General features: G+C 41.5%; 1 protein-coding gene across 1 annotated transcript in view; it reads right to left on the bottom strand.

The window, feature by feature from the left end:
• Positions 1 to 13,399, bottom strand: part of SV2C (synaptic vesicle glycoprotein 2C) — a 240,529-nt gene that overhangs the window by 91,643 nt on the left and 135,487 nt on the right. Inside the window, exon 3 of the mRNA XM_080373289.1 lies at positions 10,178 to 10,881. Coding sequence (XP_080229415.1) covers positions 10,178 to 10,757 — 580 coding nt within the window. The 5' untranslated portion in view covers positions 10,758 to 10,881. The remainder of the gene's footprint in view (positions 1 to 10,177; positions 10,882 to 13,399) is intronic.

Consider the following 13,399-nt stretch of genomic DNA (forward strand, 5'->3'; position numbering starts at 1 on the left):
CCCCCTGCACTGGGCACTGGTGAGGCTGCACCTCGAACCCTGTGTTCAGGTTTGGGCCCCTCACTGCAGGAGGGACGTAGAGGGGCTGCAGCGTGTCCAGGGAAGGGCAAGGGGCTGGGGAAGGGGCTGGAGCACAAGGCTTGCGAGGAGCAGCTGAGGGAACTGGGGTTGTTTAGTCTGGAGAGGAAGAGGCTCGGGGGGGACCTTACTGCTGTCTAAAACCACCTGAAGGGAGGCTGTAGGCAGGTGGGGGTGGGTCTCTTCTCCCAGCTAACAAGCAATAGGACAAGAAGAAACGGCCTCAAGTTACTCCAGGGGAGGTTTAGATTGGGTATTAGGAAAAAATTCTTTACTGAACGGGTGGTCAGGCATGGGAACAGGCTGCCCAGGGAGGTGGTAGAATCACCATCCCAGGAGGTGGCGAAAACATGCATAGATGTGGTGCTTTGGGACATGGTTTAGTGGTGGACTTGGCAGTCCTAGGTGAATGGATAAATTTGATGATCTCAGAGGTCTTTTCCAACCTAAATGATTCTATGATTCTATGAATATCATGGGCATGTCACAAAACAGGACCTTGGAAATGCAGTGTACTCTTCAGTCCTCTGTGCTGTTGCAGGGTCCTATTATAAGCTAGTATTTAATGTGGGTCACAGCTACACTCATTTTCTGAGGATGATGTTGCTCTCAAACCACCTTATTGAAGCCAGTGTTAACAGGGAGAACAGTACCACCATGTCAAACGTTTTTCCTTTCACGGTGTTCCTGCACACAACTTTACTGAGGAATACAAGCTATTGGACATCTTTAACTTAACATGTTCACTCTTTGCTTTTAAGAGGTTTACCATTCAGCCTGGGGTTAAATATAATATTTCCTGGAATCACTAACAGTTTCAGTCATGCAGTTTAAACCTGAGTAATGTACTCAATACAATACCAGATGAAATGACTGCATTGCAGTTCATAGCTTATAGCCTTCGTGCTTGCATGCATTTTCAGCATAGCCAAATGCTGTTTTAACCAACTCATCTTTGAAAGCTTCATAAGTAATGTCATAATTATTACTTTTTTTTAGTTAAATGGACCTAATTACACTTGTATAGCTTGGAATAATGTCAGAGATCATTCAGTGTATGTACAGCCTTTAAAGTAGTAGGTCACTTTTTGAGCAAGACATTGGTTGCCAGAACACAACGTTTTTTCAGGGTTTAAGCTATGCTTGCTTCAGCTGAATTCAATGAGTACAGTGGATACTAGGAAACTTGCTTCAATTATAATGACGAAAAAATGCAGCCTGCAACTGGGATATGTATGTAGTTGTGAAGATTTTATGAGTAGCTAGTAAGATACTTGTACATATAACTACTTACAAATATGCATTACCACCATGTGCAAATATGCTTGTACTGTTTATTTACACATAAATATAAAGCTAATAATTATGTGCTTGTAGTTATCTTCACATCTGTGTCTTGAAGACTGATTGTGTCTCAGTCAGTTAAAAATCACTTGACTGCCTTTTTGTGCACTCTAGATTATTTTCTGGCTCTGCCTGCCCCATCACAGATAAGTAATTTTACCATTTGTTCCCCACAAATTCTTAATTTACTAAAGTGACCAAAAGAATGAAATGCGTCCCAAAAGAAAAGCTTGAGGGCCATGGTGATTCACACATTTAACTTGGCTGTCACCTCCACTTTTTTGTCCCTCTCTCAGCTGCCATGGGATCCCTCGCTGATGTTACATCACTTCTTGAATCACCGTGTAAAATCAATTTTTTAACAAACCTGAACATTTTAAATATGATGGTGCATGCTCTTCCAATTCCCTGTTTGCTTAGTTCTGCAACACAGTGCAGTTATGATCTGCAAGCTTTCATTTACATAAATGTTGATCTTCATTATTTCTGTATTTGTAGCTCTGAATTTTGCACCTTGCTTCAAATGTTGAACTATGAAATGAAAGAGAGGACATATGAGCTCCTCAGCAAGAAGAAGAAATACTTTCACAGAGAAAGTGTTAGAATCATAGAATCATTTAGGTTGGAAAAGACCTCTGAGATCATCAAATTTATCCATTCACCCAGGACTGCCAAGTCCACCACTAAACCATGTCCCAAAGCACCACATCTATGCATGTTTTCGCCACCTCCTGGGATGGTGATTCTACCACCTCCCTGGGCAGCCTGTTCCCATGCCTGACCACCCGTTCAGTAAAGAATTTTTTCCTAATACCCAATCTAAACCTCCCCTGGAGTAACTTGAGGCCGTTTCTTCTTGTCCTATTGCTTGTTAGCTGGGAGAAGAGACCCACCCCCACCTGCCTACAGCCTCCCTTCAGGTGGTTTTAGACAGCAGTAAGGTCCCCCCCGAGCCTCTTCCTCTCCAGACTAAACAACCCCAGTTCCCTCAGCTGCTCCTCGCAAGCCTTGTGCTCCAGCCCCTTCCCCAGCCCCTTGCCCTTCCCTGGACACGCTGCAGCCCCTCTACGTCCCTCCTGCAGTGAGGGGCCCAAACCTGAACACAGGGTTCGAGGTGCAGCCTCACCAGTGCCCAGTGCAGGGGGACAGTCCCTTCCCTTGCCCTGCTGGCCACACTGCTTCTGACACCAGCCAGGGTGCTGCTGGCCTCCTTGGCCACCTGGGCACCCTGCTGGCTCATGCCCAGCCGGCTGCCGACCAGCACCCCCAGGCCCTTTCCCACCAGGCCCTTTCCAGCCGCTCTGCCCCAGCCTGTAGCGCTGTGTGGGGCTGGTGTGACCCAGCTGCAGGACCCGGCACGGAGCCTTCTTGAACCTCATCCAGCTGGCCTCGGCCCATCGGTCCGGCATGTCCAGACCCCTCTGCAGAGCCTCCTGCCCTCCCGCAGATCAACGCTGCTGCCCAGCTTGGTGTCATCTGCAAAGTTGCTGAGGGTGCAGTTGGTTGCCTTGCCCAGATGGCTGGGAAAGACACTAAACAGGACGGGCCCCAATACCGAGCCCTGTGGAACACCACCTGTGGCTGGTCGCCAGCTGGATGTAACTCCATTCACCACCGCTCTTTGGGCTTCATCGTCCAGCCAGTTTTAACCCAGAGCAGAGTACACCTCTCCAAGCCACGAGCAGCCCGTTTCTCCAGGAGAATGCTGTGGGAGACAGTGTCAAAGGCTTTACTAAGGTCCAGGTGGACAACATCCACAGCCTTTCCCTGATCTGCTAGGTGGGTCATCTTGTCATAGGAGGAGATCAGGATCATCAAGGAGGACCTGCCTTTCATAAACTCATGATGGCTGATGCTGGTATTACATCACATGAACGGATTTAGTCCAGTTCCTAACAGACATAATCTACATTGCATTCTCTCTCCACTGTCCCTTTTTTCCTCTCTGAAAAGAAAAACAAATCTAACCACCATCTCCACTGGTCTACATAATGTAGCTGCTTAGGACAGTGAAGGATCTGTCTCAGTTTTGCTTCCTCAAATAATTGTGTTTGGAAGGCAAGCAGAAAAACAGTGCAGTAGGAATGCTTTCATAATGTCATTGCTAAGGAACTGAACTGTACCAAAGGTGAACAGAATGCATAATGACATTTGTATTTCTGGCATCTCCTTCTGAAGAAATAAGACGTTAATCCTACACACCTGCTTTCACCTTCTCAGACCATATGTAAGTACCTAAGATTTTAACTTCTGTGCTCTCTTCAATAAAATTTATACCACAGCCAGGAGTCCACATTAAGAAATCAGTTCTGAATCTCTTCCTCTACCCCTGAAGTCTAAAATAATTTAAAAAAAGAACTTCAACATGCTTTCCATAACAAAAATATGGATCTTCCCCTGGCAGTTTCAGCTTTACAGGATGACATCTACTAGTTGCACATAATAGTAAAATATAGAGTAGCAGATCCTGGTTTTCCTTTATGTTATGTCACTTGTGATCTACGATGTCATCACAAATCTGTACTGTGTTAATAACTGGGATATAACTGGAAGACATTCACTTTCTCCTACTGTATTCTATGCAGGAACAGGCAATAAAGCTCACCTGTATCTAATGACCTATAGTAATATTTAACAATAAAAGAGAACAGGGCTATACATAGATGCCTACTTACAGCTGCAGAAGGAATTTTACTCACTGCTGTATAAGGATGGTTTGTAACAATCTATTAAAATGCAGACCTTTTACTAAGTAAAGAAGTGTGAAATACATGGTTAACTCTTCATGTCTTCTGCATGATAGTAAGTATCACTGGAATTGAGTAGATAAGGGAATATCAGAAGTAGATTTTGTTTTGAAATAAAGTCTTAAATGTTTGAATTTTAAGAAAAAATGAAAACCGGAGTACCAGCTGCTCAGTATTATTCTTCCTCAGTTTTCAGTCTTTCAATTCTGGACTCGGCCCTGAACATAGAATTTCAGTTAAGCCACAACCATAACTTAACCTAGCAAAAATGAGGCTGGTTAAAAATAATTTTAATGAAATCATAAACAAGAGTAATCTTAATTGATCATTAAGATCAATACATTTAGGTTTTGTGGCCTTTTTTAAAACTTCAAAAGTATATTTATTTATAGTTGGCAAAAAGAAAATTCTTGTGATATAATCTTTACTCCAACCATCAATTATCCAAGACAAAATGTATAGTTTCCATATTAAGTCACAGTCCTCAAAAAACATCAGCAATTCTAAGAAATCTCCTTCTCCCCTCCAAATCACAATGCCTGTACATATCTGGCCTACACAGAGAATTTATAGCTACTTAATAGGTAGGAAAACAAAGGAATATCACAAGCACTGAACATCAAAAAGAACTCCATATAAAACGTTGCTTAAGATCATTTTACTTTGAACATCCACAACAGCAGAAATCTCTCTAAAAGTGAAATCTGTTGCTTCAGTAACAGGTTACATGAAGGAAACCTATCAAAAACCCCTGCTAGGCATGCAGATGCCTGAATGTTTACAAAATGGTCCTGTCAGACTTGGGTCCTGCATTCCTTTATTCACTGACATATTGTCACATGCTGCCAGATTTCTGCCAGATCCAGAGACAATCCATAGAGGCACAGAAGAGAACAAATAACTCAAACTATATGATCTTGCCCAAATGAATTTAGATCCCAGTCTGCGTTTAAAGCAGCAAGCCTGTGCATGATCCGTGAGTTCAGAACACTCTTTCCTTTAAATGTTGTCAAGTGTAAAAAATGCAGTATCTTTTTTAGTTATAGGAAGCTGGAAGTGGTGTATTTTACAGTTTGGGTTTTTTTTTTTTACGAACTCAGAAAAACTTGGGTTGGAAGGGACCTTTGGAGAGCTCTAGTCTGAACCCCTGCTAAAAGCAGGGTGTCCTGGTTTCAGCTGAGATAGAGTTAATTTTCTTCTTGGTGGCTAGTGCAGTTTTAGATTTGGTGTGGGAACAATGTTGATAACATGCTGATATTTTTGGTTGTTCCTGGGTAATGTTTGTACTGGGTCAGGGCCTTTCTGGTTTCTCAGGCCCTGCCAGCCAGAGGGCTGGAGGGGCACCAGTCACTGGGAGGGACACAGCCAGGACAGCTGACCCCAGCTAGCCACAGAGGTATGTCATACCATGGGGCACCGTGCTGGGAGTATAAACTCGGGGGGCTGGCTGGGGTGGGCCAACCATTGCTGGGGGACTGGCTGGGCATGGGTCAGCGGGTGGGGAGCAGCTGTATTGTGCATCACTTGTTTTCTCTCTTACCTTTGGATTTCATTCCCCTTCTCCCTCCTTTTCATTATACCTGTTATTATTAATATTGTTCTTTCATTTTTATTTTATCTCAGTTATTAAACTGTTCTTATTTCAGCCCCCAAGTTTTACATTCCTTTCTGATTCTCCTCCCCACTCCGCTGGGTGAGGGGGGAATGATCGAGCAGCTGTGTGGTATCTGTCTGAAAAATGTGCCAACTAGTGCCATGAAGACTGGCATCGTGGGCCAGTCATGCAGAAGTCAGCCTGTATCTACTGTTAGCAACACTGACAGCAGTACAGCTATCAAAAGTCTTGCACATGAAGGCGAGAACTTACAGGTTCCATGGAGAACTGGTGAGAAGACAGTCAGAAGTGGTATGGCACCCTGAACAGATATAGTCAGGAAAGGCTATCATTGCCCAGCTTAGGAAGAATGTTTCATTATTTCAGATGCTGAGATGAGGAAAGAAAAAGCCATAATTGAAATTTTACCAAAAAAATAAGTTATAAAACTGAAGACTAATCTTTATGCAAAGACATAGAAACAAAGTAATGTAGAAAAGTACATCTAAATCAGAACCCAGAGAATTAACCTAAAATCAGTTCAGTTCTGAGCTACGTGTAAAACCAAAGGGATAAGATGCAAGCAGGAAAGGAGTTAAAACAACATCTTCAGGCCTGAGCTTACAACCTGTCTCATGAAGGCAGAGTCCTGCCTCATCAGTCCCAGAACCCAAGGTCAACATGGATCCACACATACAAGACCTGACAAGTACAGCCAGGTTGTGAAGCAGGGAATGGAGGCCTTTCCCTCACTGTTAGTGACACGTCACTGTAATCTCGTGAGAGTTTAAGCAAATCAGCTTCCCTGTTTTTAATAAAACAGCTGCTTGGAAATTTAAAAAAATGTATTATTTTATTGTTTAACTCAAAAGGCATCAAGAAACTAGTTCATGATTCTGATCAGCACTTTCATCACATGACTTTATGGGCTCTGAAATGCTGCTGGTGATCAATCAATGGTGACCTCAAGCTCATACAAGGGTCAATAGAGAAGGAATTTGAGAAACTGCCCTGGTGCAAGTAAATAAATAAATAAATAAAAGCAACAAGAAGGCTCTATGAATATTGATTGCCACCTGCTTTTAATTAGTTCATGTTCCCTAGTAAAGTATCATGGCACGACATATGACAAATCAGTTTTTACAACTGAGTCAATGAGTGCTTTTTCAATGACAAATTAACACGTTCTTTCTTAGTGTGTTTCTAAATAGTCTAGAAAATTACCTGGAAAATAAATATTGTGTGTGTGTCCACCTTATAACTCTTAGCACTGGTTCCATGAATTAGTATTCTAACAACATTAAAGCCCTACGGATTATGGAATTATAATAATGAAAAAAAATTATGCCTGTCTGGAAGACCCCGTTAAGATGTAATTATGATGTGAAATCACAACAGCAAAATAATTGAAATGCATGGCTGTGAGGGCCTAGTTATGATCATACAAAAACACTTTCACTAAGCATTCACTGTCGTGATGAATATTTTCTATCACTGGAATTAAGGTTATGCTGTCTGCAAAGGCTGTATATCTACACTGGTTATAAGCAATATGTACTGACGAACTGCAGCCTACGATACATTTCTATTAGCAATGGGCAAGTAATAAAATTTCTGTGAAATTATTGATAGAACCACCACATGTTGCAATGCCTTTGATACACACTCAGAAAGAAACTGCTTATCTCTGTTATTTCCTGCTTTTTTATGTTAATCTTTTAGCATAGAATCATTTGTCTGCTAATGCCACAACAGGAAGATACGGGGATATGCATTACAACTTCTGTATTTTAGGCATGAGGATACATTGCTTGCACACTTAAACCTTCCCAAGTTATTTCCTTTATTTTGTCAGCAAGACACACACACACACACACGGTATTTAACAGCTTCTGTACTGAACTGTAGTTAAACATTGTCAAGAGTCATTCCAATATATCTTCAAATGGCATCATAAGAAGCCTAGTGACAGGGAAATCCTCAACCCTTTTCTTGACATGTGTCAGACTGACAGGTGGCTGCGAATCCCCATGGCCACCTGCTCTTGCAGGGACAATACTCCCCACTTCCAATTCAAGTCATCAACGTAATGCTTACTGCAACTGTTTAAATGAGATGCTTTTTTTAGAAAATATAATGTATTTACCCCCAAATTTCAACTCTATATAGCAGGTATAACAAAGAAAAAGCATTACAGCCATGTTCTCCACACTCATAACTTGACAATCAGAGAAGCCAGGAGTACTAAAGTGTTCAGAATGTCTTAAATATGAAAAGATCTATTTCCCAGTTTAACACTTAATGTAAGTGAAAAGAACTGCATATGTGGATCAGTCAGCTGCTAGATATGTAAGCATCACGAAGCTCCCTCTTAATGTTGCATGACCTTGTTCATTTCTCTAACCCCATACAAGCTAACTGCAGACTGATTTGGTAGCTACCCTTAAAAGTATTGTTATCATCCTGGAGAACAAAGACAACTCTGACAGTTCAATTTGTTGGGAGGGTGCATGTGGTAAAACAAACAGGGTTATCAGTAATTTAAGAATGGGCTTGTGATCCATCATTTTTGTTCCAGTCAGAGAGGACTAAAAAAAAAATTGATTACTCGAGTTTAAAGATGTCCTCAACTGCCAAGTATTGGGTAGCAAAATCACATTAAAAGCAAGCTGGGCGTACACTGCTTTTCTAAAATGTATTCTGTGTTATCTGCACTGACGCAGTAACATTTATCTAGAGATACCAGTTTAGGTTGTTTTGGTTTATCTTCTTTCTCTCTGCTCTTCCAATCACTTACAGAGCTCCAAAATGTCTATAAATAGACATGTTTATGCACCTTCTTTCTGTAAGAAGTAGATCTGAAAACTCACAGGTCCAAGCATGACAAAGACGATGTTTGTAAATTTGCGTAAACAAAAAGTACCAAACAATATTTACATTGTTTGCAATATTAGACAATGTAATTTTTTTTATTAGAAGTTTAACCACCTCACTGTAGAAGCAGGGAGAGTGATTAATTTCTAACAACAAATGATCACGTGGCAAGGAATGCCTCAGAGGACACAGCCATCTGAGAACTCAGCTCCTGTTTCCACGCATGATCCTCTGACATGAAGGGAAGCTTAGAGATATAAATGAGGGTGGCTATGGTCGATTTTATTGAAACCTATGGAGCCAAACTGCTAGTATCAATACATCAGGAATCCAACCTGTCATGGTCTACCTAGAAGGCTTCTGTGTTATTTAAATTGCACAAATAGCCTTCTGCTATTTAAAATTCTGGATCTAATTTTGATGCAGTTGGTATCTTATTCTAATTGACAGTGAACAACAGAATAAAATCAGGAAACTGAGCTAAGTTAAAATTAGACTGGCGCAACAGAACTATGCACTGTACAGATGCAGGGAACAAACAGTAGTATATCTGCCAGAAGGCAAAGGTTCCTAAATATTTTAAAAGAAGCCCTCCTTTTCTGTAATAGCATGGGTCCTTCAGGTCCAAGCTGCTTGTCTATGTTGTACATGTTCCTTTTTCTGCCATGTCCCAAGCCCCATGCTCCTACCTCCCCCCTCCCCCAGGGGACCATTACTACACCCTTTCTCCACAGCTCTACCCCATGAGAGCCTTGCTTTATTTGCTGTGCCCAAGCAGGCCCTGGGAGGGCAAGCATGGACCTGCTCGCAGCGTGCTGCTATCAACAAGTCACCCAGGGCTGGCTCAGCCTGCCTATTTGCCACACTACAGGAAGGAAGAGGCAACAGGATGAGATGCAGCCCATGCCCATCAACTGAACGGCCATAAAAAGCATACCCAAGCTCATCTTCAGCCATTTGTCCTGCTGATGTCTGTCCCCCTGCAACTCAAAATAAACATTATACTTTTTGGATAGTGAACAATCACTGGGATAAAAGGATTAAAAGACAAAAGACTAGACAGACTTTTCCCTGGATTTCCTGCATTTCCCAGGTTACATTCCACCTTGCCCTTGGGAAGGGAAGGCTCCTACACAGTATGACAACTGTTTCATCTGCTCTTTATTTTGCCTGTATAAATCAAGCAGAACTCCAATACTCGGACTGTGGTTTCTGCTTGTTTTTTTTCCCCAATTAGTTCATCTGGATGTCTGCTCTTGTATGTGAGAGCAAGATGTATCCCTCTCCTCTTTTTGCTGTGCAGTGTTCCATTTTAGTGATTTATTTATACTTAATGACTGAGAAAGAAAACAACTATCTAAAAAATAAAATTACAGTCTTCATTAAATCCGTATTAGCTGTAAATGCACTTTGTGGATTACTTATTTCTATTTGGTACAAACATATTTTTAGATAAGCATTGGTGTTGACAAATACATATTTAGGCATACTGTAAGCAACACTTGTGATAGCACAAAGACAGAACGAAGACTTTACTCACCAAGCCATCCTGACCCAGAATTGGGGATACACATATCTGTTTCAGCGCTGGGCAACACAAATCCTACTACAAAAACTTCAACCCCATCAGCCATTAGGGCCATTCCTAACACAAAGAAGAGGGCCCACTGGAAACGACCATGGCCGCATTCTTGTATTATTAGTTCGTACTGCTGTGCTAGCTCTTCTTCATCAGCTTTCCTCTCTGTTTCCAGTTCATGACGATCCTTATATTCATCATGCATAGGCTGGCCTAAGGCCACTATGCCATCCTTGCCCTGCCCCATGTTAGGGATTCCCTGATACTCCCCTTCATAAATTTCATCATCTTCATCATGCCCTTCAGTTGCTTCACTTGATCCTTCATCATCATTAGCTTCTACACCATAATTTCCTCCTTGGACATAGTAATCATCATCATCTTCCTCATCCTGGAACCGGTTGTAGGACCTCTGTGTGTAGCCATCCTGAGCTTTGTCAACAGCTTTATTAACTTTTTTTACTGCTTGCCTCTTCACTTCTCTGGCAATATCTTTTGCCCCTTTCACTAATGAAGTCCTATCTTTGTATGTCTCCTCCATCTTGTATCAAAGAAGGATTGCTGTTATGCTGCAGAGGGACCTGCTGAATACTGTTTAGAATATCTATTGTGTGTTGGACATCAGTAGAAAAAGCCCAAGTACAGGTGCAGCTGTAATATTCAACCTGCAAAATATGAGAGAAACAAGTTTACACTTTGCTCCTTGTTAGTTGCTTCTTCACACTGATAAAGTACCATACCAAACTTTAAGCACCGGACAGCACAGCTCCAGGCTTCAAATATACAAACCTTGATTTCCTTCACAGATGAAAATATCCCAGGTTTCAAGGAAAATACCCTGAAGAGAAATCTAGTATCTCTATCAGTTTTCAGAATGAAATTTATTACACTCTAATCTTTCAATGGATACCAGGTTTTATTCTGAGATGAAACAAGCAATTCCATGCACCATAAATCATATTGACTCTGTCTGCAGTGTCCTTCCCCATTTGAATTCCCTGCTATGTAATAAAAGCCTACAAATATTAGCTTTTCTCTCAATGAGTCACCATGAAATATCTGCCCTCTGTTCAGCCTCCCACTACACAAACCGCTAGGGAGTTAATATTCCTGAGATCTGTGCCAGTCTCTCAAAGTTGACTGAGCTTGGCCCTTGGATTCACAGTGCATTCGCATCAAGTCTTAGCAATATGTAGTCCCACCCTAAAAAAATCAGTGCAGGGAGTTGGGTTGATGGCATTAGTGGCACTTTCACACTTTGAAGATTTCCAATATCTAAACCATGGACAGACACATCCCTCTCTCCCCTGCTCACAGCCACAGTAGAGGCAGCCTGTTGAAACTCTGTCACCAGCTAATTTACCACAGAGTGTGTTAGTATGGACGAGCTCACCACAATCTAGCTGCATGAGACCACCATGACCTTCTGTCCCAGCCCCACTCCCTCCTCTCCTGCTGTACCTTTCCATCTCTTCCTTTATGCAGCTAAAGATCACAAATGCAGACACAATGAGTCAACAGCAGCTTGGTTATTTGGCCAGAGACTAATGGCTCCCTCCTTTTCCGGGCAGTTTTCAGGCGTATCAGCAAGGGAAGCTGCTCATCACGCATCTGCATGATCAAAGGTAGTAGAAAGAAGTGGCAGCAGCACGCAAGGAGAGGGAGGGACGAAATGCAGGATCCTTCTTTGGCAACAGTCCATAGTCCGAACAGCTGAAATCAATTACAAAACTTCACCATTACTCACGTTTCTAATGTTAAGGAGAGGGTGAATCTGGGCACTGCAGCAGGATTGCAGAAGCCTCACCACCGGCAGAAAGCAGGGTAAAATTTCTGTAGCAGTGCTTCCAAGAAAATACTGCCTGCTTCCAGCTTAGGGAAAAGTTTATTTTTAACTGAGATAATTTTACTGATCTATTTTCCAGCATAACCTCAGAGAAAGCTGCAGCAGCACAACCAAGGAGTCAGTCAGATGTAATGCAGGAGTAAGAAGAAATGTCTAGAAATTTCTGAAGCAAGTCCTATTCCCTTTGCTAAAGTAGTGTGAACTGTCCCCTGAGCTCCATGGAAGAAGACCATGGTAGTGCTTTCAGAAGCGGTTCTTTACTCATTCAGTTGCAAACACTGTCTGTCCCCAGAAGTATGTTCTAGACATCAATTTTGAGACCGATACTGTTTTGAGGCATAGAAAGAATTACACACTGCATTAGATAAACTAAGGACATGATGTACTTCTGATGAAAGAAAACCAAGCCTAAAATCACACAGACATGAAGGTAATAAGAAGCTAAAAAGATATTTCCCTAGCCTTTTTTATGTCTATAGAAATTTACCTATAGTGGAAAACGTGTTTGTAGTACCTTCCTCTAGATTAATTTCAAACACTCTGAATGTTTCTCAAAGAAATCAGATATAATGGCACTATTCAACTATTCAATGCAAACCGAAGCATCTACTGGAAGAGAAATGCAGCCTTAAAAAAGCCAAGATGTAATATTTATGGCTGAAAATTTTAGGCTGGTTTCAGGTACGTGATGATTCTCCTAAGCTGGTCATCCTGGTGAATCTTTTATGCTAAGACAGTTTCTCTAATTACAGCTTTTCAGTTTTCAAGGCATTCCTTAGAAGTTATTGTTTACTGAATTAAGCATCTGATCCTTGCTGTTCCCTGTGCGTGACTACAGTATCTACTAACAGTTAATGAACACTCAATGCATAAAAACATTCACCTTGGTCTGCTGTAGCCTTCTACAAACACTTTCAAGAACATCATGAACTCTTAACAGGTACTCCTCTAAAGCTTAACGATTATAAAGTTGTTCCTAGATTGTGACCATTTTAGATTATTTTAGAATGTGCATGCATCCTATTTAATCTAAACTCTGAACTCCTCTAATTCTTGGATTACTGTGGTTTTTTTCCCCAGTGATATCAGTCTTCTTTTAAGGATTTTTACTTGTCAAATTCCATTTAACTGTAGGGTATGTCTATGGAGGGAAGAGTGCAGGAGTTTAGGAATAGTAAAGGAACATAAAGACTAAATACCAACACTGGCAAAATTGTGCTTTGTACTCCTACAGTACACCTGTCTTATGAGTTCAGCAGACTCTAAGAACACAAAATTTGCAAAAGGAACAGCCTACACTGTAGTTTAAGACAGACCACGTATGTTAATAAGGAATT

This window comes from Falco punctatus (assembly GCF_963210335.1).
Source record: "Falco punctatus genome assembly, chromosome: Z".
NCBI lineage: Eukaryota > Metazoa > Chordata > Aves > Falconiformes > Falconidae > Falco > Falco punctatus.